Genomic DNA, 26,224 nt, shown 5'->3' on the forward strand with positions numbered 1-26,224 from the left:
GGTGGGAACTGGAATTTCAGAAGACAGTTTGGAAGGAGAAATGAATAAGATACCCACCCCATGTCCAAGCCTAGTGGGACAAGGACTGTGAGAGAGAACACGGGAGACCACTTGAAAGAGATAAAGAGGAGAGTCATTAGGGGCGGGGGGAATAACTTCACTGAAATTTCAGAATATTTATTAAGAATGCCTCATTTATAGGCAGAAATATATAGTATAAATAAGATTACATATTAATTATTAGTATACATTAATATGGGCTTCCTGGGTAACTCAGCTGGTAAAGAATCCTCCTGCAATGCAGGAGACCTTGGTTTGATTTAAGGTCAGGAAGTTCCCTTGGAGAAGGACTAGGTTACCCACTCCAGTATTCATGGGCTTCCCTGGTGGCTCTGATGGTAACAAATCCGCCTGCAATGCAGGAGACCTGGGTTCAATCCCTGGGTTAGGAAGATCCCCTGGAGGAGGGCATGGCAACCCACTCCAGTGTTCTTGACTGGAGAATCCCATGAACAGAGAGGAGCCTGGTGGGCGATAGTCCACAGGGTCTCAAAGAGTTGGACACAACTGAGTGACTAAGCACAGCACACACATTAATATACATATTATTAGTATACATTAATATACATATATCTATAAATACATATATCATAATTAGTAAATTGTCCAAGTCTTAAAGCAACCACATCAACTACAGAGCTCTGCTATAAACTTTCTGACCCTAAATGTCTATACCCACTAGCTCTTTCTATATTATATAATTCCTGGCATATTTTTGATATAAAGAAAAATATAAGAATGAAACAAATATCCCTTTATAAGCCATCCAGCTTTTGTTGCTGTTCAGTCACTAAATTGTGTCCAGCTTTTTGCGACCTCATGGACTGCAGCATGCTAGGCTCCCCTGTCCTTCCCTGTCTCCAGAGTTTGCTGATTCAGGAGTATTGAGTTAGTGATGCTCTCTAACCATCTCATCCTCTGCCACCCTCTTCTCCTTTTGCCTTCAGTCTTTCCCAGCTTTTGTAAATCCACCCAGTTTCTACCATGTATTATAGTCTCTCCATTCCTATGGTCTACCTACCCAAAGGAATATAACAGTCATTAAAGATGAATTTCCTGAAGAATATGGAACACTGAAAAGCATTTACTGTGTAATTCCAAGGAGGTAAATAGCCCACTTTAAATATCTGAAGAGGGACTTCCCTGGTGGTCCAGTGGTTAAGAATCTGCCTTGCCACACAAGCAGGTGTGTTTTTTTGCAGTGACGTTGTTTAGGAACTCTAAAGGTTCTTGCTGCGTTTTGGAAAGTGAAAGTCACTCAGTCGTGCCTGACTCTTTGCAACCCTATGGACTATACAGTCCATGGAATTCTCCAGGACAGAATACTGGAGTTGGTAGCCTTTCCCTTCTCCAGAGCATCTTCCCAACCCAGGGGTCGAACCCAGGTCTCCCGCCTTGCAGGAAGATTCTTTACCAGCTGAGCCACAAGGGAAACCCAAGCATACTGGAGCGGGTAGCCTATCCCTTCTCCAGCAGAGCTGCATTTTGGAGGACTGAACAAATGAGTAAACAGACTGATGACTGGGAGCCAATTTCTGATTTTTGGAGAAAGAAGTCAATATGGAATAGGGAAAGACTTACTTGAAATGAAAGGTGTCAGCATCTACACACATGTACACGAAGGACTGCTACCCCAGTAACAGTGAGAACAATGAGTGGTTTCTCCACTCCAAGGACTCAGGGCTCTGTAGAGTCTGTGGATCCAGCACACAGTAAGATAAACCCAGGATCCTACTGTGCCAGAAAACAAGGATTCATACTGAGGGAGAGACTTGGGGGAGAAGGGAAAGCTCTTCTAACGGCAGAGCGCCAACTGCTAAATATAAAAGGGATGATAAAGAAAGTCACCCTTTTGCCATCGTGGCAGTGATAATTGATTCCAAGAATATCCATGAATGCAAAGACTAGCAGGTGAAGGTTATGAGGAGGTAGTTGTTACACAGTCCCAAAGACGTCCCCACAGATTAGTTACTAACTTCGAAGGCAAATAGCAATTTCACAGCTGGAGAAATCTAGTAGTTACAGTGTGTCCAAGTGACTGAAGTCACCGTCATTCATGTAACAGGTACATTGTGTTTCCTGTCCTACCACGCTGGACCTATGCATCATTCATAACACTCACATGACAAATGTTTAACATGAATCTAATTATGAGGAGTCAAAGCCCCAGTTAGGAACATCCTACAAAATAACAAGCCTGGGCTCTTCAAAAAGGCGAGTTTTATGGAAGGCAAAGGCAGGCTGTGGAACGGATCCAGATTTAAAGCCTAAAGAACATGACAATCAAATGCAGGTTATGACACATCTTAAGATTCCATCCAGAAATAGGGGGGGATGTTATACATATATATCTGCGTGTGTGTATATATAGGGGTAACTGTGGAATTTGAACTCTTTATTAGTGTTGTAGCAATGTATGATAGTCTTATTATGTTTGGTAATTCTTTGACATTCCTCACCTCAGGTGGGGTCCATATCCCCTCCCCTTGATCCTGGCAGGCTTTTGTGACTATTTCTACAGACTGGCTGACAGCGTTACTTGCACGGTCAGATCAGCAAAGGCCATAGTGCGTCTGCTGGTTTTTCTCAGCAGACTCGGCCCCTTGTCCTGTCCAGCTACTGTGATGCGGTCATGCTGGAGGCCATGCCGATTTGTAGAGACAGGCCAAGGCTCCCTGGTTCTCAGTTCAGCTATTAGATAAATAGGTTTGCTTGTAATCACATTACTCAAAAAGTATAAATGAGATTTCTATTTTTCTTCTTTCTGAGTGTTTAGAATGAACTAAAATGCTCTAAAACACTTTAATTTCAAAAAATTAAAAATTTACAATAATGCCCTTAGGTATCTGTGATGTATCTTTATTGTGACATATATATATGATATGATCTAGTTACCTTTAAAAGGAGGGCATTATGTGAAACATTTCATACAGAATTCTTTGCCTCTGTCCACTTTCCTCAGGATATTCTGCATACCTAGTAATGTCAGTAACTGAATCTACCTATTCCATTTGATGCTGTATCATATTCCACCGAATGGATAAGCCACAGATTGTTTTTTCAGATCCAGCTGATGAATGCAGCGTGTGCTGCTACCAATGATGCTAACGGTGAACACCCTTCTATGTACATCCATGACACAGGTTTATATGCTGTGAGATAAAGCGGTTAAGATTCAGCTGTAAGGGATTGTCATTCAGTAATTTTGCTGTCCCAGTTTCACTGCTTTGGTAAAATGGGTAATGGTCACTGTAAAATAATTTTTCAAAAAAGGTAAAGAAAATCCATCCCAACCTCTGCTGGAGTAAACCAGGTAGCATATTAATCAGTACCTCTCCACCTGTCATCTCCGTGCCCATGATCACACGGTTGGGTACACCTCCGTGCACGTGATCGCATCATTAGGTATATACATCCTTTAATGACCTGGACTACACCAGGAACTCTCACCTCGTTTTCTCATGAACGTCTCTTTTCCTATCATCACAACCTGTAACATATTTTCCATGGCTGTGTATTATTAGAATATATTTATGTAAGTATTCCCCCCCCACCCCTTTTTAAATCAGTATAAGCATCTTTATGTACAATTTTCCTTGCGTGCTCAGTCGCATCCGACTTTGACCCCATCTCCTCTGTCCCTGGGATTTCCCAGGCAAGAATACTGGAGTGGGTTGCCATTTCCTTCTCCAGGGGATCTTCCTGATTCAGGGATTGATCCTGCATCTCCTGTGTCAGCAGGTGGATTCTTGACCACTGGGCCACCAGGGAAGCCCCTTGAACGAGTAAGACAATCTTCCTTTGTGTCAGCAAAACCCCGACTGCTAGGACTTGCCAGGTCAGAGTATTTTGATATATATTAACCAGTGAATGTTCACTAAGACGTTCAATCCTTGAACACAGAATGCTGTGTACATGAAATCTCAAAATCCAAAAGCGTTCTTGTCTACCCCCGACCCTCCCCCCTCAACCATTTTTAGGGAAGGAACTGGGTGGAATTTGACAAACAATATCCTTGGTTTCTGCCAAACCCACTGCCTGAAGTGTGGACGAAGGGTCATGCATAGAAAAGACACTGTGACCAGGACCTGAATGGAAACAGTACAAAGAAATCAATTATTAACAATTCAAGTTTACTAAGAAACTTTTTGTCACTAGTAACTACTTTTAACACTTTCAGTTACAGTAACACCCTACTGTAACAAGTTAGGGTACAAAATTTCCAATCATATAAACTGTAATATGTTATTAGACTAATAAGTCTTTTTCGGTGTATAAAATACAAGCTAATGATACTCAATATTACTGCTCACAATGGGTAATTCCATACATATGACTGAAGCTGGATGGAGGCTGGTGGCCATTCACAAGCCTTGTCCAAATCTATAGTGTTGTGGGTGGCAGTATTAATGTGATTCTGTCAATGAATGTTTCCTGAAATTAATTTTATTAAGGCGACTTTGCAGGATTCCTCTTGAGTATGTTGTTACAAATTTAGGGAACGGACTAGAATTTTCAAGTATCTGTCCTGATTAGAGGGTTTTTCTCCACTTGGTTCAGTAATTGCCGGGGACCTATTAGAAGCCACACACAGTTCTACACGGTAGACGGAGTGGCGACGAACAGCCCACCCTGTGTGCAGGGCACCCTGCAGGTGGCATTGACTGTCTGCACTATACTTCTGTTAGTTCAAGTCCCGCCCATAAAACCTTCATGTGTAAGCCTTCTCTCCTGGGAAAAGGGCAACGATTCTTCTCGTGTCACATCTTGAGAGGGCACTCAGGGTTCTGGTGTAACTACTGACCATATTTATAGAATATATTCTCTACAAAGAGGTCACCTCCCAGCTGAAACTTGCAAACACTACCTTTTCTACAACTTCTTTCCCATGAAGATGGCTCGGAGCTTCCGAGGCCCACAGGAACCTCCCGTGACCCCTGGGACAGGACTTTTCCAACAGAGATGAAGAGGTGGGTTCTCACTGAGGCCGGTTCCACACCCCCCACCCCTATAGATTCCCTCCTGCGTGGACCCTCTGGTGGTAAACAAGATGTGACCTCTGGCTGAAGCCCTTACAACATATGTCACATATGTAGGGCCTCTCCCCCGTGTGGACCCTCTGGTGGGTGTGGAAGTGCGAGGCCTGGCTGAAGCCCTTGCCACACTGCTGGCATGTGTAGGGTTTCTCTCCCGTGTGCACCCGCTGATGGGCGCTGAGCCCCGCGCTCCAGCTGAACTCCTTCCCGCACTCCTCGCACTTGAAGGGCTTCTCGCCCGTGTGGATTATCTGATGGACTTGAAGGTTCGACCTCTGGCTGAAGGCCTTGCCGCAGGTACCGCACTTAAAGGGCTTCTCCCCGGTGTGGACTCTCTGATGCGCCTGCAGGTGTGAGGCCTGGCTGAACCGCTTCTGACACGCGGCGCACTTGAACGGCTTCTCCCCGGTGTGGACGCTCTGGTGGGCCTGGAGATTGGAGGCCTGGCTGAAGCCCTTGCCGCACTCCTCGCACTTGTAGGGCTTCTCGCCCGTGTGCACGCGCTGGTGGTTGTGGAGGTTCAGGCTCCAGTTGAAGCGCTTGCCGCACACCTCGCACTTGTAGGGCTTCTCCCCGGTGTGCACGCGCTGGTGGGCCTGGAAGTAGGAGCTCTGGCTGAAGCCCTTCCCGCACTCGCTGCAGCGGAAGGGCTTCTCGCCCGTGTGCACCCGCTGGTGGCTCTGGAAGCTGGAGGCGGAGCTGAAGCCCTTGCCGCACTCCTGGCACTTGTAGGGCTTCTCGCCCGTGTGCACGCGCCGGTGACTGTGCAGGTTGAAGCTCAGGCTGAAGCGCTTGCCACACTCCTCGCACTTGTAGGGCTTCTCCTCCGTGTGCACCCGCTGGTGCGTGTGAAGGTTGGAGCTGCAGCTGAAGCGCTTCCCGCAGTCCGCGCACCTGTAGGGCTTCTCGCCGGTGTGGATCCGCTCGTGCGCCTGCAGGTGGGACCTCTGCGTGAAGCCCTTGCCGCACGCCTCGCACTTGTAGGGCTTCTCGCCGGTGTGGACCCTGCAGTGGATGTTGAGGTCGGTGCTCCGGCTGAAGCCCTTGCCGCAGCTCTCGCAGCGGTAGGGCTTCTCCCCGGTGTGGATGGGCAGGTGGGCGTACAGGTGCGAGGTCTGGTTGAAGCTCTTCCCGCACTCGTGGCACGAGTAGGGCTTCTCCCCGGTGTGGACGCGCTGGTGGGTCTGCAGGTTGGAGCTCTGGCTGAAGCCCTTCCCGCACTCACGGCACCAGTAGCGCTTCGTCCCAGGGAGGGCGCCTGGCGGAGTGGGGCGCGCTGAGCTGTAAGCTGGGTCCTTCTTGGGCGTCCTGTGGGTCGGGGACTTCCCGCCCAAGTGTAGCCGCTGATGAAGCTCCAGGCTGGTGCGGTCACCAAGTCCTCTCTCACCCTCATTGCACAGGTAGGCTTTCGGTCCAGCCTCAACGATGCTTCGCTGGGCTAGTGGTGATGCCTTGAGGAGGTCTTTGCCACACTCTCTTGTGCCCTGAGCCTTCTCTTTTTGGGGCACTGTGTGGTCATCGTGGTGGGGGGAGATACGTGGGAAAAAGTCAACACATGGAGCAAACATACAGATCTTGTTCTTCATGGAAGTCAGCTGAAAACCCCTCTGGTAATTCTGTGTCTCGCTCAGACAGAGTTTACTCCAGGAATTCGGAGCTCTCCCAGCTGGAAATTCTTGATTTTCAATAATATCAGAATGATCCTCTATAAGAGTCACGAAACAGTTGCCTTCCATGGAAGCCTGAGCGGACACTCCTGCAGGGGAATTATGTTGTTTGGGGGACTGAGAACTCTTCTCTTGAGTATTTATCACAGAGTCTTGGCTTTTGGTTGATTTGCTCACAACATGTCTCCTGATTGGCCAGCATGAAAGCTCTACCCGTGAAAGGCAGCTCACTCCTGTGTCCTGAACAGTTGCCATCTCGTGATTCCTGCCTCCTGAAAGGGAAAGAATAAGGAATTAAGGAAGGAGAGCATGGCATCACCAAGATGGTGGGCCAGGCAGCACCAAGCCGTTGCTCCCGCCGTGGAAACATTCAGTAAGCGACTAGGGAAAATGCCTTCATCAGAGTTCCGAAAAACAAAGGTCTACAGAAACCAAGAGAACATCAATGAAGAAAAAGCCACATTTAAAAAAGTATGGCAGGGGAGTAGAAAAAAATTAAATAATTAAAAAAAAAAATGCTATTTGGGATTGGTTGAGAGTGAGATGTGCCCATATCCTTGGTGGATGCAGACAAGGAAGAGACGGAGGGTCTGGACTGAAAAACAGCCGCTAGAAGCCAAGACAGACACAGGAGTGTGACGCCAACACACGTGATTTACCCAAAAGAATGAGAAGAGACAAAGATGCATAAAACAGAGGAGAACCGCCCCCAACAAGTGATTGTTAATATACCTGTTTCAGTAACCATATTGTGTGGACGCAGACTCCCCTAAAATCTCTACCCGCATTCAAGCAGAAGGAAGCAAGAGGCATACAGATTGGGAAGGAAAGCAAAGAATATATTTGCAAAGGTTATGAATCTACATAAAGAAAAGTCTTTAGGAATATACAAAAATGAGTTTAGAATAGGTGAATAGAGGAACGTCGCAAGCTACAAGATGGTACGAAAATCTGGGGCACTCTTTCTGCTCCCTTCTGAGGTCTGTGTCAGAAGTCTTCTGTTTTCACTTTAATAAAACTTGCTGCACAAGAAAATAAAATTATACAAAAATATATTCAGATGTAATAGAAGTAATTGGAAAGTGGAATTAACTCCATTTATATAGCATCAAAAAAAACACTTCTGAAAAAGCGGACATACAATTCCTATACACTATATGCTATGAAGGTGAGTGGTGATTTATAACAGATGTTTCATTGTCTTCCATGGTTCCTGGCTCACGGCTCCTAAGGGGAAAGAAAATGGGAGTGTTTTTTGTTCTAATATTTTGGTCTCTGTTCCTAAAATGGCTTCAGAGCCCTAAGGGTGAAATGGGTGTCTTATTATTCATAACAAGCCCGGGATGCTTCATGAATTGATGAATAAGTCCATTTAGATCTTCACATGTACTCCATTGAATTCTGTCTCGTATCAGATCAGTAGCAGCAACAAGATCCCCAAGCAGAACTTCTGAGGGTGTTCTGGGTCAAGAAGAAACACAGGCACGGCGTCGGGAAAACCATTCTGAGTTCACTATCTTTCTCGCCATTTCTGGGGACTGGTGGTACATGTTGCAAGTGTTCCTGAAATTGTGTTGTGTGTCCTGGCATGAAATGTTATAAACATTGTCTGTCATCAAAACTGAGGCTCAGACTGAAAGGACTGCACCCGAGTCTCAGGGAAGCGCCCTTGCTGACTTTTACACGAAGGCAGCAGCAGCATCTGTTCAGTGTGGTGTGTGTGGACAAAGTGCACTCTGCTTTTGTAGAGAGCAACCCCTCAATGCCAGACTTCTGCCACCCTGACATCCTTGTCACCTGGCAACAGCCAGCTCCTGAATCAGACTGAGATGCTCGAACAATGGCTGTAAATTCAAGGGATAGTCAGGGCTCCAGGAAAAACCCCAGGTGGCTGCTTGATCTCTCTAGCTCCCTGGAAAACCCCGTTGTTGGTGTCTGCATTCCTTCACTCACCACAGTGCGTTTAAGAAAAACCTGTAAGTCAAAACTCTCTGTACAGCCTGGTGACTACGGTTATAATACTGTACTGCATATGTGAAAGTCGCTGAGAGGAGACCTTAAGACAGGAGACCTTAAAAGTTTTCATCACAAGAAAAAAAAATTCCACGTGGTGATGGATGTTAACTAGACTCAATCATTTTGTCACGTATACAAATGTTGACTAATTACGTTGTGCACCTGAAATTAATGTTAATTACCTCAATTTAAAAAAATTTAAAAGAAAAAGTAAAACCGTCTTTGTCCCTAGAGGCCTCAGACCTGCTCTTTGTGGATCCTCTGACTACTCGGCAGCAGCGGGGATTCATTCAAGGGCCCCTCACTGTGGGTCACTAGGCAGGATGTCTTCCAGGTGGTAAAGTCTTTCCCGGCCACAAGACCAGAGCCCTCATGGCGGCAAAGAAACTGTTAGAGACTGAGTTTCCTGCTTGGGGTGCACCTTCCAGTCTCTAATGATCAAGGCACCCACATCAACCAGGAAAATCACATGAAAACCCTACGAACTTCTTGGAAGGATTGCTGCCCTGTTGACCTCAATCATCAGGCAACGTTGAAAGAATTAATGGGAAAAACAAATTCAAGCAGAATTGTGTTAATTATGGGACAACAGAGGCTGGGGAGAATGCTCTGATGTTTTTTGTTTTTCCAGATTTAGAGAGACCTTTTTCTCTTAGGTTACCTATGACTTAACAGCAATCTGGTAAAATATACTTTTGTTAGCAAAGATGAGACATCTTAAAAAAATTTACTTATTTCTTTGGTTTCACCAGGTCTTCTTTGCAGCATGTGGGATCTAGTTCCCTGATCAGGGATTGAACTCGGGCCCTCTGCATGGACAGCAGAGTCTTAGCCATTGGACATCGAGCCCCGAGACATCTATTTTTTATCCTTAACTGATCCTTCCAGAATTCAGGAAGTCTCAGTGACTATCCTTATTTTCCAGACAGTATATCTGTTCACATAAATTCAGTAAGAATCTGTTCTCCTGGTGACAGGACACAAACTGAAACACCATCATTTACCCAGGCTTGACTGGAATATCGTATTTGAGAGACGGGTGTAGATTTGGACGTGCCCACACAGCTTCAAGGAACTGCTTGGAGCAACTGAGCTGGTACCTGGCTTTCAGGCCTCCAGGAAAGCAATCTTAGAAAAGATTTAATGTGATCAGTCACCTTTCCTGCTGTGCTTATATAAACAATCAGGCCAAGTTTAACACAAACAAATGAGCTTTACTGCCATCATCTTTGGTTAAAGAAAAAAGGGTGGGGGAGTAATTATAAAGAAAAAAAAATGGTTTTACCTTTGTGGCTGTTAGATTCTACTCCTGCTAATTGTCTTGGAGCTTTTTTTCACATATCTGTAAACTGGCCTGGATCCTGAATTTTTCTAGTTTCCTCAAATATCTAACTCTGATTCAAATTAACACTTCCAATTTTCTCCCACCTTCTGATTTGGAATCAGGAAGAAGAAAAGCAGCCCTCATGCCCCTACAGAAAGGGCCTCACCAAGTGTGCTTATCCACTGCCGCTTCGGGGAAACTAGAGGGTATGCTGGGGACCTCCCGACCACAGTGACACAGGCGAGAGGCAGCTGACACCAGGGTAGACAACTGCCTCAGCCCAAGGTGCCGGATCCAGGCTTTAACTAAGTGTGAATCCTGTTCTTTACTCCGGCGTTGACCTGGGGAGATTATACCCTCACTTGCATCCCCCAGGCCACAGCTAAGGGGGTAATGCCTGGAATTTAGAATAGATTTTGTCCTAGCCTTATATAAAAGTTAACAGACCCCTGGTTTGAATGATAACAGATAATGGTTCTTACAAATGAATCCACTAACGGGCCGTCTTCACAGAAGTGGTTTGTGCCCTGACAAGGTTCCTCTTTCTCTGGGGTGATTATGCTTCTCCTCGGGCCTGTGGATGCCTCATTGGTGGCACACAGCTGGGTAATGCCGGTCAGTTACATAACCATGCCCCCTACCTGCTCTAGAAAGGGCCTACCAGGAGGCTTTTCCTGATTCAGGATCCGCTTCCTTGGGCAGGGCTCTACTTCCCTGATTAAGAGTAGATGTAAGTGAGGCTGTGATTAGAAACCTTAATTCTTGACGAGACTGCAGATTCTGTCGCTATGACACTAGCTGCCTAGAGAAATATGTGGCCCTTCTGGTCGAGGCTGCTGCCAATAGGATTGTTGTTTAGTTGCTTAATCGTGTCCGACTCTTTGCGACCCCATGGACTGTAGCCCGCTAGGCTCCTCTGTCCATGGGATTTCCCAGGCAAGAATACTGGAGTGGGGTGCCATTCCTCTTCCAGGGGATCTTCCCAACCCAAGAATTGAACCCGCATCTCCTGCTTAGCAGGCAGATTCTTTACCACTGAGCCACTTGAGAAGCCTGCCTAACAGGATGGCCCTTGATTATCTTCCAGCTGAGTGAGGTGGTATCTGTGCTGTGGCCAGCACCACTTGCTGCACCTGGGTTAACACTTTCAGAGAAGCTGAAATGCAGGTACAGAAGATCACTAAGAAGGCCACCTGGCTTAAGATGACTCCATGCTATACACAGAAAATCCTAAAGATGCTACCAGAAAACTACTCGAGTTCATTAATGAATTCGGCAAAGCTGCAGGAGACAAAATTAATACAACAAATCTCTTGCATTCCTACTACACTAACAACAAAAGATCGGAAAGAGAAATAAGGGGAAAATCCCATTTACCACTGCATCAAAAAAAAGTACCTAGGAATAAAAAACTTGAGGAAAAAGATCTGTACTCTGAAAACTGTAAGACACTGATGAAAGAAATCAAACAGAAGACATGATGATGGAAATTCTCTGGTGGAGTTTTAAAAAAAAAATGGGTGTTAAAACTGAACTCATTTTTATCATGTATACCCTCAGGTTGGTGCTTTTGTATATGATTATCTTAATCACATTCACACTTTTAGAATTACCTGATTTTCTGTATGAGATTCTTCCACTTCTGCAGTAGATGCTGCACTTGCCAGGAGATGGCAAACAGGCAGCTTAGGGGTCCGTGGAAATGCTAACAGGGACTACAGTTTTCAGAGTACAGATCTTTTTCCTCCTTAATCATCACCCACGGGAATGAACCTGGGCCCTTGGCAGTGAAAGCACACAGGCCTCACTACTGGTCCACAGGGAATTCACAAGGAGCTTCTTATAATACTAAAGACAAATTAAGAGTAATACCAAATTATGCAAATTAAACTTAGAATGGCATAAGGTTCATTTCTGTAATTTCTTCTCTGTTCCTACACAGAGCCTCCTCGTCGACCCCAGCTGCAAAATCTGTGACGTCTATAAATGTCACGTTTGAAATGTAGAAAATGTCACTGAGGCCATGTGACTGTTTAAGTAAGTACCGGAGAGGGGCAGAGAAGGTGAGGTGACTGCCTGCCTGACTGGGAATATGGACTCCACACAGAAAAAACTGCTAAAACCAATAAGTGAATTCAGCAAAGCAGCAGGGTATAATGTTAACATACAAAGATTAGGTTGCATTTCTAGCCACTGTAGAAAACAGTAGGGGGGTTTCTCAGAAAACTGAAAATGGAATTACCATATGCGCCAGCAATCCCACTCCTGGGCATATATTCAGCCAAAACGAAAATTCAAAAGATACAGGCACCCCTATATTCAGAGCAGCACTATTCACAATAGTCCAGACATGGAAGCAACCTAAACAGCCATCGACAGATGAACGGAGGAAGGAGATGTGGGGTGTACACAGGTACATAGAATAGACGACTGCTCAGCCGTAAAAAGAATGAAGTAATGCCGCTTGCAGCAACATGGCTGCAACTAGATTATCATACTCAGTGAAGTAAGAGAAAGACATACTACACGGTGTCATTTATATGTGAAATCTGAAATCTGACACACACACACTTATCTATGAAACAGAAACATGGACAGAGAACAGACGACTGGCGGCTGTGAAGGGACATGGGGGGACGGAGGGATGAACTGAGAGTCCAGGGTTAGGAGATAAAGCTTTTATATACAGAATGGATAAACAAGGTCCTACTATATAGCACAGGGAACTGTATTAATATCCTGTGATAAACCAAAATGGAAAAGAATTATGTAGAAAAGAATGTGTATGTATATCTCAATCACTTTGTTTACAACAGAAAATACAACATTGTGACTCAACTATACTGCAATTAAAAAAACCCCAAATTAGTTGCATTTCTATCCTCAATGAACAATTGAAAACAAAGAAAAAAATTCCATTTATAATAGCGTCAAAAAGAATAAAATACTTAGGAATGAACCAAGGAGGTGAAGGGCTTGTCCACTGAAAGCTACAAAACACTGGTCCACATATGGGGAGATTTAATACTGCTTCGCCAGTGCTACCCAGAGGGATCCACAGATTCAACGCTATGCTTGTCAAAATCCCAACACAGAAATAGGAAAATTCATCCGAAAACTCATACAGAATCCAGGGACTCTGCTGGTGGTCCAGTGGTTAAGACCCTCTGCTTCCACTGCAGGGAGCTCGGGTTCCATCCCTGGTCAGGAAACTAAGACCCCACATGCTGCACAGCGCAGCCAAAAAAACAAACAAACATGAATTAAGAGTAAAAGGAGCGGCCAGGGAAGGACGTGGGTGAGACACCTTCTGAGCAGAGGATGAGGGGTCGGAGGTCTGCGGGCTAGCAGCCTTCCGGCCAGAGGAAAAAGAGGAAACGATCCTCGTGTACAAACATAAACCTCGGATGTGAGAACAGAGGACATGGGAGGGGATTCGACAGGACGGAAGTGCAGGACGGCACGGCAGGGCAAGCGGGCCCTTAAACACAGCGGCCTTTATTCCTAGTGGAGTGGGCGCCGGGGGCGGCGCGGGAGGACCGGAGCGCCAGACTGTGCGGTGACTGAGCTCTTCAAAGGGCCACTCTGGCTGCTGCGTGGAGAAGACACAGATGCTCCAGACAGACGCCGGGGAATGGCCCGGCCGTGCGGTTCTCACCTGAACACCCTCCTCTCTGGGGCTGGATCTCTGTCATCCAGAACTTCTCCTCTCTCTCCAACTCTGATATCATGTCTGGCTTGGAGGACTGGTGCCCTGAGAAAAAAAGCGGGGGGGAAGTACTGAACAATTCTGGTTCCAATCCCATGATGAACATTCTTCATCAGACCCACTGTGAAAAATACATCTAGTGTCCTTAGTGACTACCCCACATAAACTGCTGAAATAGAAGCCAGAATGACCTGGCTCTCGTGGTGGCCATCACATCCTCTGTCGGCTCCCACACTCCTTACTGTGAGCGCTGCAGTTGCTGATACAACGTGCACCGTTCTGGCCGCGGGGCTCTGATGTTGCTACTTTATTCTACATTATGGAAAGAATGCTCAAGCCATTTACTAATTTCATGATGCACCAATGGGTCAGGACCCACAGGTTTACAAAAAATATAATAGGAAAGGGTTTTGTGTGGTTTTTCTTTTTTGGCTACAAGGCATGTAGGATCTTAGCTCCCCAACCAGGGATCGAACCCGCACCCCCTGCATTGGAAGGCAAATTCTTAACCACTGGACCACCTGGGGAAGTTTCAAGGCGAGGGTTAAATTTGGGATTTAAAAAAAGCAAGCTATAATATGAAATAAGGAGCCAGGTACAGTCAAGCTCGACTGTTCACACAATTCATTTACAAAAGACTAATGTTTACCTTGGAACAAAGACTAGGAACATTTTGTCTCTGTGTTTTCCAAAGGGACTGGAAAACTGGTCTCTGAGGAGTCCCAAAGTCTTGAAGTAGCGGGCAGAGGGCCAGGGACGCTACTAAACATCCTAAAATGCTCAGGACAGTCTCCACGACAGATCACCTGGCCCCAAAAGTCAGTAGTGCCGACGTAGGGAACCCTACGGGGGTGATGCCAAGCCACAGGGCGCCATCCTCACCCACGGACAGCAGGTTCCGGAAGTTCTCCAGCATCACATCTCGGTACAGCTTCCTCTGGGCCAAGTCCAGCAGCCCCAGCTCCTCCTCAGTGAAGGTCACAGCCACATCCTTGAAGGTCAATGCCTCCTAGGACACCAAACACACGTAGCCTCAGTCCTACAACCAACTGCCTTTGAGGGAAGAGCAGCACGGAGATGGTGGAGGAGACACGTGGGAAGCTGTTCCAGATTCTAAGTGACCTGAACCTCCTTTTAGGAGATGGTTTCCTCTTCCCCTTCCACAGTCACACCAGAGACGCAGGGGGTGGGAGGGGGATGGTGGAGGAAGGAATGAAAAGGAAAAATTCTAAAACCTTCCGGGCACGCAACACTGCACCCTTTGTATGGTCGTGTCTCTAGAATTGTCGTCCTTCAATCATGGTATACATGCATTTTACAATTTGAAAGTGCCACGTTTTTAAGAAATGTTGAGTTCATTGGCTCCCAATAGTATTTAACAGTGCCCATCTCCTCCTCTGAGTGGGCAGTACAGTAATTTTGTCAATGCCTGCCCATCTAACCAGCCTTCAGTACCTCGAGTGGAGGCAGGTATATAGTTCATTCTGTCTCAGGAGCGTGCCCTATCTAACAGTGCAGCAGCGTTCAGTGCCAAGGTGAAGAACACAGGTTTTAGAGACTGAATGCTTCAGTTCACACTCTCTGACTCCACTTCTAACTTTACAGTCTTGGACAAGTCACCTAACTTTTCAATCCCTCAATCTCCTCATCTGCACAAAAGAACATCATCAGGGACTTCCCCGGTGGTCCAGTGGCTAAGTCAGAACTCCCAATAGAGGGGGCTCAGGTTCAATCCCTGGTCAGGGAACTAGATTCCACATGCTGCAACTAAGATCCAATGCTGTCAAATAAATAATTACTTTTTTTTAAAATAAAAAGGCGACTCACCATAGGGTACTTGAAGGGATTAAATGAGAATGTGCAAAAGATTTAGGATAGTACCTGACACGTGTCATTAAATAAATATTCAACAAATGTCAGCCACCACTATTCCTATTATCATTATTTGTGTCTGCCTGGTACTTCGCACAAGTGAAAAATACATTTAATCATTCCAAATAAATGATACAAAAATTTAAGGATTTAAACCTATTGAAGATGCTGCAAAAACAAACAATCATATTTTCATATAGACCTCAGCCAACCTGTCTGGTTATTTCCTTAGGTTAAGTTCCAAGAAGTGGCAACTGCCTATCAAAAAATATGCGCCTCTAGGGACAAAGGTCCATCTAGTCAAGGCTATGGTTTTTCCAGTGGTCATGTATGGATGTGAAAGTTGGACTGTGAAGAAAGCTGAGTGCCGAAGAATTGATCCTTTTGAACTGTGGTGTTGGAGAAGAATCTTGAGAGTCCCTTGGACTGCAAGGACATCCAACCAGTCCATTCTAAAGGAGATCAGTCCTGGGTGTTCTTTGGAAGGACTGATGCTAAAGCTGAAACTCCAATACTTTGGCCACCTCATGAGAAGAGTTGACTCATTGGAAAAGACCCTGATGCTGGGAGGGATTGGGGGCAGGAGGAGAAGGGGACGACAGAGGATGAGATGGCTGGATGGCATCACTGACTTGATGCACCTGAGTTTGGGTGAACTCCGGGAGTTGGTGATGGACAGGGAGGCCTGGCGTGCTGCGATTCATGGGGTTGCAAAGAGTCGGACACGACTGAGCGACTGAACTGAACTGAGGGACTTCCCTGGTGGTCCAGTGGTTAAGAATCACCTGCCAAATGCAATACTCTAAAGCAATTATCCTTACAGTTAAAAAAAAAGAATCCACCTGCCAAGGTAGGGGAAAGTAGTTCCATCCCTGGTCCGAGAAGATCCCACATGCTTCTGGGCACTAAGCCCGTGCACCACAACCACTGAGCCCACGTGCCTAGAGCCCCTGCGCTGCAACGAGAGATGTCACCGCAGCGAGAAGCCCGTGCACCAAAACTAGAGAGTAGCCCCCGCTCTCCGCAGCCAGAGAAAGCCCGAACACAGCAAAGACCCCAGCATAGCAAAGGCCAGTAAATAAAGTAACGTACCACAGGGCCGCAAAGAGTCAGACATGACTGAGTGATTGAGCACAGCACAAAATAAAACATTTTTTAAAAAAGAAAGCATCTGCCTGCCAATGCAGGGGACCCAGTTTCGATTCTTGTTCCAGGAAGATTCCACATGCTGCGGGGAAACTAAGCCCTTGCACCATAACTACTAAGCCCGAGCTCCAGAGGCCATGCTCCACAAGAGAAGGCACAGCAATGAGAAGCCCGTTCACCGCCTGCAGGCAGCAACAAAAAAGACTCAGCAGAGCCACAGATAAACAAATGAGTCTATTTCCCTAAAGGCTTCGCTCATCTCTGCCCTTGTTTTGACTGGAGTCCTGAGCACTGATGTATTAAACAACTAGTTGGCACATCTGGCAAAGAAGAGGCAGGCACTTAGAAAAGGCAGGACGTGAGGGGAGTGTTATTTTTGGAGTTCTCCAGCCACTGGCCCTGCCAGGCGTCTACACGACTCGGCCTCAGGGCCCAGAATAGAGCAGTCTCTTCTCCTGGCTCTCTCCATTTACCCTCATCCAACTCCTGAAAAGATCTAGCCCAGGCAATGGAAACTCTAGTGTCAGCTGGGGACTGAGCAGATTTTAACAGGAAACTGAAAGCTCACAAATCTGTTAAAATGCAGCTGTATTTTAACTGTGTCTTAATACAGCTAACTGTATTTTAGCTGTAATGCAGATACAGGGCATCTATGGTCAAGAACCCGCCTGCCAATGCAGGAGACTCGGGTTCAATCCCTGGGTCGGGAAGATCTCCTGGAGAAGAAAATGGCAACCCACGCCAGTATTCTTGCCTGGAAAAATTCACGGACAGAGGAGCCTGGGGGGCTATAGTCCATGGGGTCGCAAAGAGTCGGACATGACTAAGCACACACACATATCCTTACACAGTTGCTCCATAGAGTAAATGTCTGGTAAGTCCCTGATGCTACTAGACTCTCCAAACTCAAGTGTGTCCCTCTAAAATATATTCACACGGCAATGAATAAAACAGACACTTAACTATAATAGATACGCATGTAACTCAGAATTACAGAATCTAGTCCTTCTTGGAACTTCCTTGGTGGTTCAGTGGCTAAGACTCCACGCTCCCAATGCAGGGGGCCGGGGTTTGATCCCTGGTCAGGGAATTAGATCCCACATGCTGCGACTAAGACCCAGCACAGCCAAATAAATAAATAAATTACTCAAAGGAAAAAAAAAAAACATACCTCTAGTTCTTTTTGTCTGAAAACAAAACTATTTTCTCTGAATTCAATATCAGTTGGATTCTGTTACACTAAACCATATTTTAGACAATTTAGACACAAAACTTGAGGGTCCCCATGAGAAAAATGAGCTCTGAAAATTTTAGAAAGAAAACGGCAGAGCACTCAGAATTCCTGTTTGGGAAGAAAGGTTATATGAAGGAAAACTGTCACTGCAAACATTTTGAAATGGTAAAATTCATTGTTTTTTAGTTGCTAAGTCATGTCCAGCTCTTTGCAACCCCATGGACTGTTGCCCACCAGGCTCCTCTGTCCACGAGATTCTCCAGGCAAGAATACTGGGGTGGGTTGCCGTTTCCTTCTCCAGGGGATCTTCCCGACCCAAGAATCAGACCCAAGTCTCCTGCCTTACATGTGGGTTCTTTATCACTGAGTCACCAGGGAAGCCCTTTGAAATTCATTAACCACATAAATATGGACAACAGGGAAAAATATTAGGTAAATTATGGAAAGTGATATGACCATTTAAGTTGCAGGTGCTATACAATCAAATTTTAAAAATCCAAAACAGTACTGAAACTATAATCACAAATCTATACACGTAAATACAAATGAAAAGGAATGTGGGAAGATGAAAACTGATTTGTAAACATGTTTATAATGTGGGAGTTATTTTTTAACAATATTAATTTTGGAGACATCTCTAGTGGTCCAGTGGTTAAGAATCTACCTTGCAATGCAAGGGACTCCAGTTTGATCCCTGGTGGGGGAACAAATCCCACATGTCGTGGTGCAATTAGTTAGGCCCATGGGTCACAAGTACTGAAGCCCGGGAGCCATGACTAGAGACTGTCCTGCAATAAAATATCCCACGTGATGCAACTAAGACCTGATGCAGCCAAATAAGTATTTTTTTTTTTAAATATTTTCACACCATTATTTGGAAATAAAAAGCAAGGGCCCGTCACACAGTTCCTCAGGTGCCTTTGGTTCCCTCTTACCTTTCCTGAGCAGGAGAAAAACATGTCCAGTCTTTGTGAAATGAGATGTCATTTTAAGAAACAGAAAGGCATATCCGACTCACCTGGAGTTTGGTCATTTTTTTCTCCCTCTTCCTTTTGGGGAAAGGCCGAGTTCTGGGAAGGCAAAACTGGGGAAGGGAAAGAAAGCCACGGTGAGACAGCTGCCGGGATGGCTGGAGCACATGGGGCTAAATGTACGGGAAGAGGGTCCCCTTTCTCTCGGCAATCGCAGTGACGACATAACCCCGTGAGAATGGAGCTCGATTCCAGCTCCCTGGGCCCCCCTTGGCCAGCTGCCTGAGTTCATGAACAATCCGGAAACAGCCCTACCCTAAGTGTTTCTTATAAGCTCCCAGGGTATTCCTGAGGCTGGCTATCAGAGGAAATGAGATGCAGACAGGCAGCACCAACAACTTAATGGGGCCAAAATGTCTGGGATCCAATTCCGGCCTTTCTGCTTGTTTTCTACTTGTCACATAAACCTTGAGCGGGCTGTTAATCTCTCTGACCTCAGTCCAGTCTACTTGTAAATAAATGGGCACAACAGTGCCCTAACTCCCTGTTGCCTGCAGCTTCCGACAAGGAGGTCCTCTTAAGATTCATAAAACTTCCTTTGTGAATCTGCTTCACAGAAGACGGATCTTAGGAAACACTGACTTCACAGATGATGGCTCCTGAGTTCCCTCACTTTCAGAAAAAAAGTCTAATTCGGACAAGTGGTCTCACAGGTGATTTGTGCTGTTGTTAATGAAGGTTAAATGGTCCAGGAATTTGCCTCCTTAATAAGCTTAACTACTTGCATGTGCTGTTAAGCTGGAGGCACTCAACTAAGTTTCTTCTAGAATATGCATGAAGGTAAACAATGACTAATAAAAACCTAAGACTAAGAAATCATGCTTCATTTAAATTAATGACACAGAGTTGTTACACAATACTAGGCATTTTTAAAAATTAAGGCCCGGCTAGGCTGCAGGCACCGTGCTAAGCTGTGAGCAGGATCACTTTGAAATGAAGCAGGACCCTGTGGTCCCTCCCCCGTATAGTCTCAGCCTGCCTTTTGTCTGTGGACAAACTTTAGCCAAAGAAGAAATTTAATCAGAGAAGTGAGAACATGCAGAAAAAAAGGGAAAAGAGTCCAAGGAGAACAAATGATAATAGTTTGGTCATTAAGCACAGTCAAGGACCTTTAGCTCCTTCTCAGCGGCTATAGGTAATATTCGGAGTTGTATCCTGTGAGCCGTCTTCTAGCTACTGGAACCTCCACCAGGTGGAAGAAGTTAACTACATGATGACCAGATTGTGGCCATGACATAAGCTGCCATCCCAAGAACTGGCCTCAAAGAAATGGGAACCAACCAACCCTGGAAGTGAAGATTAGCTGTACCTAAAACAACTAAGATGATGCTAGTCAGACCACTGATGACGAATTTCCAGATGACTGTCACAGCTGACTGTGCTGTTACTGCAGGTCGTCCCCTCCTCCCTGTCTATAAAAGTTCTTGCCCACTGACTGGGGGTGAGTGTACTCAGTCTTTGGACAGGTATTCCTCTCCTTGCCAGCATCCAAAATAAAGCAAACTTTCCTTTCCACCAATCTGGTCTATTTACCAGCTTTTGAGAAACAATCAGCCAGACTCCGCTGTTATAATTTCTCTGTCTGGAATAAACCACAGAGGACTTTTCCCTGAATCCAGCTGAAAACAACTTTCCTTCCTAAACAAGTGTCCAGAAAGAGTCCAGGAATCCAGGACCAAACCCACGGTCAGTGACGACGGAAAGGACAGCGGGGCTGCAGCTGGAGCTCCGACCCCATCCCGGCTCGCAGGAACTTCCCAAACAACAGGGCGCCCGAGTGTTTAGTGGACTTTATGGTAACATCCAACATCTTACCGTACTCAGCCCTGTTCTTTTCGAATATAATCTCAATCCTCAGAAGACCACCACTGCTAAAGAACTAACCCGAGAAAACAGGCAGAGAGATTAAACAAGCCGCTCAATAATTTGCCCAAGAAAGCGACAGAGCTGGCCCCTGGTTCCCCGAGGAGGGCTGGGGGAGCAGAGCGCGCGGGAGACCCTCAAACTCGACGCAGAACGCGAGCCCGCCCCCAACTCGCGACTCGAGGGGAGCGCCGCGGCTCCCTCCCGCTCCCGGCCGATCGCCGAGGATTCCCTGCCCCAGGAGCGAGGACCGGGTTTCTGCTGGCCCCACGCAGAGGCTGGCAAGGATTGCAGGGACGCTGTGTTAACTCACCTCCGGGGAAGCAATCTCGGCCCCAACCTGGCCTTCCCAAAGCGGAAGTGCCTTGGGCTACACACAGTTCCCGGACTACACTTCCCAGAATCCCCACGAAGCGCCTCAGATTTCACGCAACTCCTGGACTGCATTTCCTAGAATGAAGTTCGTCCCTGCTTCCTACCAGCTGTCTTGGGTTTTGACTGGAGAAGGTTCGGATTTAAAGTCGCAGGTGCTGGACCTGTCAAATTCCTTTCTGTTTTATTCAGTTATTAAAACTCATGAGAAAATAATGTTGTAAATGCGAATTTTTAAAAAATGCAGCCGTATAAGAGAGAAAAGCAAGGCTTGCGCTACCAAAATAAATTAAAAAACAATTTTTTTAAGGGAAGACAAAAGGTAGACTAAGAAATGGGAAATATAAAAGTAACTTAGGCTGGGCTGCCTAACACAGAACTTATGGAACACTGGATTTTTTCACTTGCTTCGAATTATGGCTCCCCAAATATCAGCAACAAAATTTGTTAATGAGACAGAAACGTAGTTTATTGCTTACCGCAGTAAGGAAGAACACCTCCACAGAGCTTCAGCACCGTGACGGTGTGCACAGAGCCCGGAAGCCAAGGTTGGAATTTACTGATAATTGGAAGTTCGATTTAAGGCGGGTTTTTCAATGCAGAAGAGGAATGGGATTGCTTGACAGTCAGGATGCTGTAGTCCAGGACTGGTGGGAGCAGCAAGGATTTTTGTGAGGTGAGGAAACTACAGCTGAAATTGCTGACGCTCTCTTTAGACGAGATGGAAGAGTTGATGGGTGCTTGTGGAAGTGTCTCTAAAACTCAAGCCATTTACTTGGGCAGGAATCTTTTGGAATAATAAAGGCATGCCAATAAAACTTACTAGTTATGTTAATATAAACAGTAAATTGTAGGAGGGAAGGTAGGGGTCACCAACCAGCTGGGGGTTGGTATTGTTAGGGGAACCACGGACTGAAACCACCCATCCTGGCCAGGCATCAGAGTAACCACTTGCACGAGTTAGCAGGACCAGGAGGTCCTGGTAAGGAGTGCAGAACTAACAAGCTGCCACCAATCAGAAGACTTCAATAAAGGTCAAAAGGAGAGAGAAGACTCCAATCCACATGTCCTACCAACCTCCCAGAATCCTTCTGGTTGGAATCCATCTTGGCTGAGTGATGTAAGCACCACCAGGAAGGATCCTGAGTCGGAATGACTGGCCAGAGACAACCTAGAAACTAACCCAATTACTATAAAACCCGAGACTGAGAGCCACGTGGCAGAGCAGTCCTCCTGGGTTCCCTTAGCTGCCTGCTCTCCACCTGGGCGTCCCTTCCCAATAAAGTCTCTTGCTTTGTCAGCACGTGTGTCTTCTTCACATCCTAATGAAAGCTGAATGTGGTGGCCAAGAGCCCGGCAATGCAACCAGGCTGCTGAGACTTACTCCTGGCTCTGCCATTTCCTGGCTGTGTGACCCTCAGTACAAGCCATTGTTCAAGGAACCTCTCTGTGCCTCTATTCCCTCACCTGTAACGGATGGGTCATATGAGGATTATGCAAGCTGATATGTGCAAAGCGTTAGAGTCTCTGCCTATTAGTAAGTGCTTCATAGCTGCTAATAATTATCATCATTATGATTAAAGTCACCATGTGATACATACAGGAGCCTCATATTTAGTGCTGGTTTGTTTCTAAAGAAACGTGTCTTAGATCATGAAAGTATTATCAATAATTATATGTCTACAACTCGATAACAAAAACACAACCAACTGAAAAATGGGCAGACCTAAAGAGATATTTCTCCAGAAAAGAAATACAGATGGCCAATAGGCATGTGAAAAATATGCTCAACATCACTAATTATTACAGATATGCAAATCAAAACTACAATGAGTTACCACCTCGCGCTGGTCAGAATGGCTATCATTAAAAAGTCTACAAATAACAAATGCTGGAGAGGGTGTGGAGAAAAGGGAATCCTCCTACCCTTTTGGTGGGAATGTAAGTTGGTGCAGCCACTATGAAAAACAGTATGGAGGTTCCTCAGGAAAAAAGTCGGCTTACCATATGATCCAGCAACTCCACTCCTGGACGTATACCCAGACAAAACTATAATTAAAAAAGATACATACACCCCTATGTTCATAGCAGCACTATTCACAACAGCCAAAACACAGAAACAAATGCCCATCAACAGATGAATGGATAAAGATGATATGGTACATGTATATATGCAATGGAACACTACTCAGCCATAAAAAATAATGCCTTATGCAACAACATGGATCCAATTAGAGATTATCATACTAAATAAGTCAGAAAGAGAAAGACAAATACCGTATGATATCACTTACATGCAGAATCTAAACTATGGCACATATGAACCTATCTACAAAACACAAACAGACTCATAGGACAGAATTGTGGTTGCTGGGCTAAGGGTGGGCAGTGGGAGGGGGATGGACTGGGAGTTTGGGGCTGGTAGATGCAAACTATTACATTTAGAATGGATAGATAAGAACGTTGGTTAAAGTTGCTGGCCCCTTGGTCATAAAACAGTGGTTACCAAATATGTAAGCAGTTATTGTATTCTTTTTTTAAAAACTGTGCCGTATGGCTTGCAGGATGTTAGTTCCCCAACCAGGGATTGAATCCAAGCTCAGCAGTGAAAGCATGGAGTCCTACCTAGTGGACCACCAGGGAATTCCCAGTTATTGTATTCTTAATTGCCGTTCACTCAGACAAAAACAGTGATAGTTTTGCTTAAGAATATACTTGATGAAACAGTAAAAGTTATTAATTTTACCTGGTAACTCGGGTAAATTAGGCATTTGTTTATGGACAACACCCTTTTCTTCAAAGAACTGGGAAACTACAGTTGGTTACATCCAGGTATTTGGCAGAACTTTAGGAAGTGAGCACTGGCACTTCAGAGAAAGTTACTGTCAGCATCTGTTGCCAGTGGCAAAACTTATGCTTTCAAGAAACTATAAGGGGCTTCCCTGAGGGTCCAGTGGGAAGACACCACACGTCCACTGTAGGGCGCACGGTTCAATCCCTGGTAATCCCTCATGCCATGCATTGTGTCCAAAAGAAAAAGAAAAAAAAAGTATCAGAATTTTGGAAAATTTGTATCACTAAGAGCTTGACAGGTTCCCAGTGCTTAAAGACTTCAGGTCTTTAAAGATAGAACTTTTCTGATGAGATGGGTGATGGTATCGACAAATGTGATTTTTTAAAGGTATTATGAAATCAATAAAACTCAGTCATTTAGTATTTTCCAAATGAGGGATGCATAATTTCACAAAACCATGAATAGATAAAAAGACTCAAAAAAGTACAGGACAAACCAAAGAATTTTAATGGAATAGAGTAAGAAGGTACTCTGAGATGGTTTCAGGTTGTACACTGCAATAACCTTAAGAAACTATCACATACGGAACTTGGGTGCAGTATCAAAGGGGAGCATTACCTGTAAAGTCTATCGATCTTTTCTTTCTTAATTTTAACTGTGGGGCTGGGTTTTCGTCATTACTTCAACCAAAATAATATATCACCACAGGTAACAGAAGATAAGAAAATCCAGCCTTTTTTCTCATAAAAAACAAAAAGATGTGCAAAAAATGTAAAACATTGCTACTCTTGTTAAATTTGTTTTTGGAAATACCGTTTTCTCATAAAATCTAGTTCTGTTATTGGTTTATTTTAAAAATAGATTAATAAAAGTTTTAAAGTAATTTTTAAAAAGTATTACTATTCCTAAACAGTAAATAACACTTTTCATCTGGTCACCCTAAATGTAATTTGTATAAAGCCCTTAGACTGGAACTTAACTAAGGTGTAACTACTGGCATCCCTCACAACCAAATAAATAGTGCAAATATCTTTACAGGAGAAGAATGCCAAGTCCTACTCACATGGGGCCCTGGGCCAGGAGCCGAGGGGTCAGTCACTCCCTCCAGTTCAGTTCAGTTCAGTCGAGTCCGACTGTTTGCAACTCCATGGACTGCAGCACGCCAGGCTTCCCTATCACCAACTCGCAGAGCTTGCTGAAACTCATGTCCATCGAGTTGGTGATGCCATCCAACCATCTCATCCTCTGTCGTCCCCTTCTCCTCCTGCCTTCAATCTTTCCCAGAATCAGGGTCTTTTCAAATGAATCAGTTCTTCGATTCAAGTAGCCAAAGCATTGCAAGGAAGTGACCACTCCCTTCACGTCGGTGCAAGTCCTTCTTATGAAGTCAGGACTGGGGAAGGAAAGGAATTTGTGAAATATCACCGTGGCTCAAATGAACCACAGAAGGGCTTCCAACGCTATTAGGAAAGAATTGCTATTAATCCATTTTACAGATGTGCAAACAGAGGCATAGAGAGATTATAAAATTAACCCAATATTACACTGCTAGAAAATAGCTGACAGATGGGAGAGATGAGCTGGGGGAACTGAGCATGGAAGGGACTGCAACCCGGGCCCCGCGCCCAACTCCGGGTGAGGATATCTCCCCAAACTCTAGCCGACTCCGTCTAATTGAACTAAAAATGTCGTCCTTACACTTCAAACATCCTTTTGCCTCCTTAAACCCACAACCGGGTTGCTGCTGCTTGCAGAGCAACTCTTAGGTTCGGAAAAGTTGCCGGAAGCGAAACTGACAATCACTACAAAGGAAGAGTTAGTCACAACCTCGTCCGCCTGGGCCGGAAGTGCCTGCAACTACCAGGTGCCCTAGATCAATGTTTCCCAGAATACCGCATCACGGCCCTTTGGGAACGGAAGTGCCTGGGACACCACGGAGTTCCAGCACTACACTTCCCAGAATGCGGGAGGAGACAACATCCACTGCCCGGGCCCTCTGGGCGGAAGTGCCCGAGAGTATTCTGAATTCCAGAGAGGTGCTTCCCAGAATGCCGCGGGAGACCGCTGTCCATGGTCCTGCCAAGTGCTTGTGGCTAAGGG

At 45.5% G+C, this 26,224-nt stretch overlaps 1 protein-coding gene and 1 long non-coding RNA gene across 2 annotated transcripts in view; one reads left to right on the top strand and one right to left on the bottom strand.

Moving 5' to 3' along the window:
• The window catches only part of LOC123330147, a 31,417-nt gene extending 19,107 nt beyond the window's left edge, over positions 1-12,310 (top strand). The window contains exons 4-5 of the long non-coding RNA XR_006640267.1: positions 10,226-10,309; positions 12,046-12,310. This is a non-coding gene — a long non-coding RNA (uncharacterized LOC123330147). The remainder of the gene's footprint in view (positions 1-10,225; positions 10,310-12,045) is intronic.
• Positions 4,173-23,151, bottom strand: ZNF235 (zinc finger protein 235). Its single transcript, XM_044930715.2, is given in 7 exon segments — positions 4,173-5,086; positions 5,088-7,035; positions 13,762-13,857; positions 14,695-14,821; positions 19,083-19,148; positions 21,810-22,117; positions 22,408-23,151. Coding segments are annotated over 5 exon segments (2,340 nt in total). The 5' UTR covers positions 19,098-19,148; positions 21,810-22,117; positions 22,408-23,151; the 3' UTR covers positions 4,173-4,932.
• Between the last annotated feature and the right edge of the window lie 3,073 nt (positions 23,152-26,224).

The sequence above is a fragment of the Bubalus bubalis genome, chromosome 18 (genome assembly GCF_019923935.1).
Source record: "Bubalus bubalis isolate 160015118507 breed Murrah chromosome 18, NDDB_SH_1, whole genome shotgun sequence".
Taxonomy (NCBI): Eukaryota; Metazoa; Chordata; class Mammalia; order Artiodactyla; family Bovidae; genus Bubalus; species Bubalus bubalis.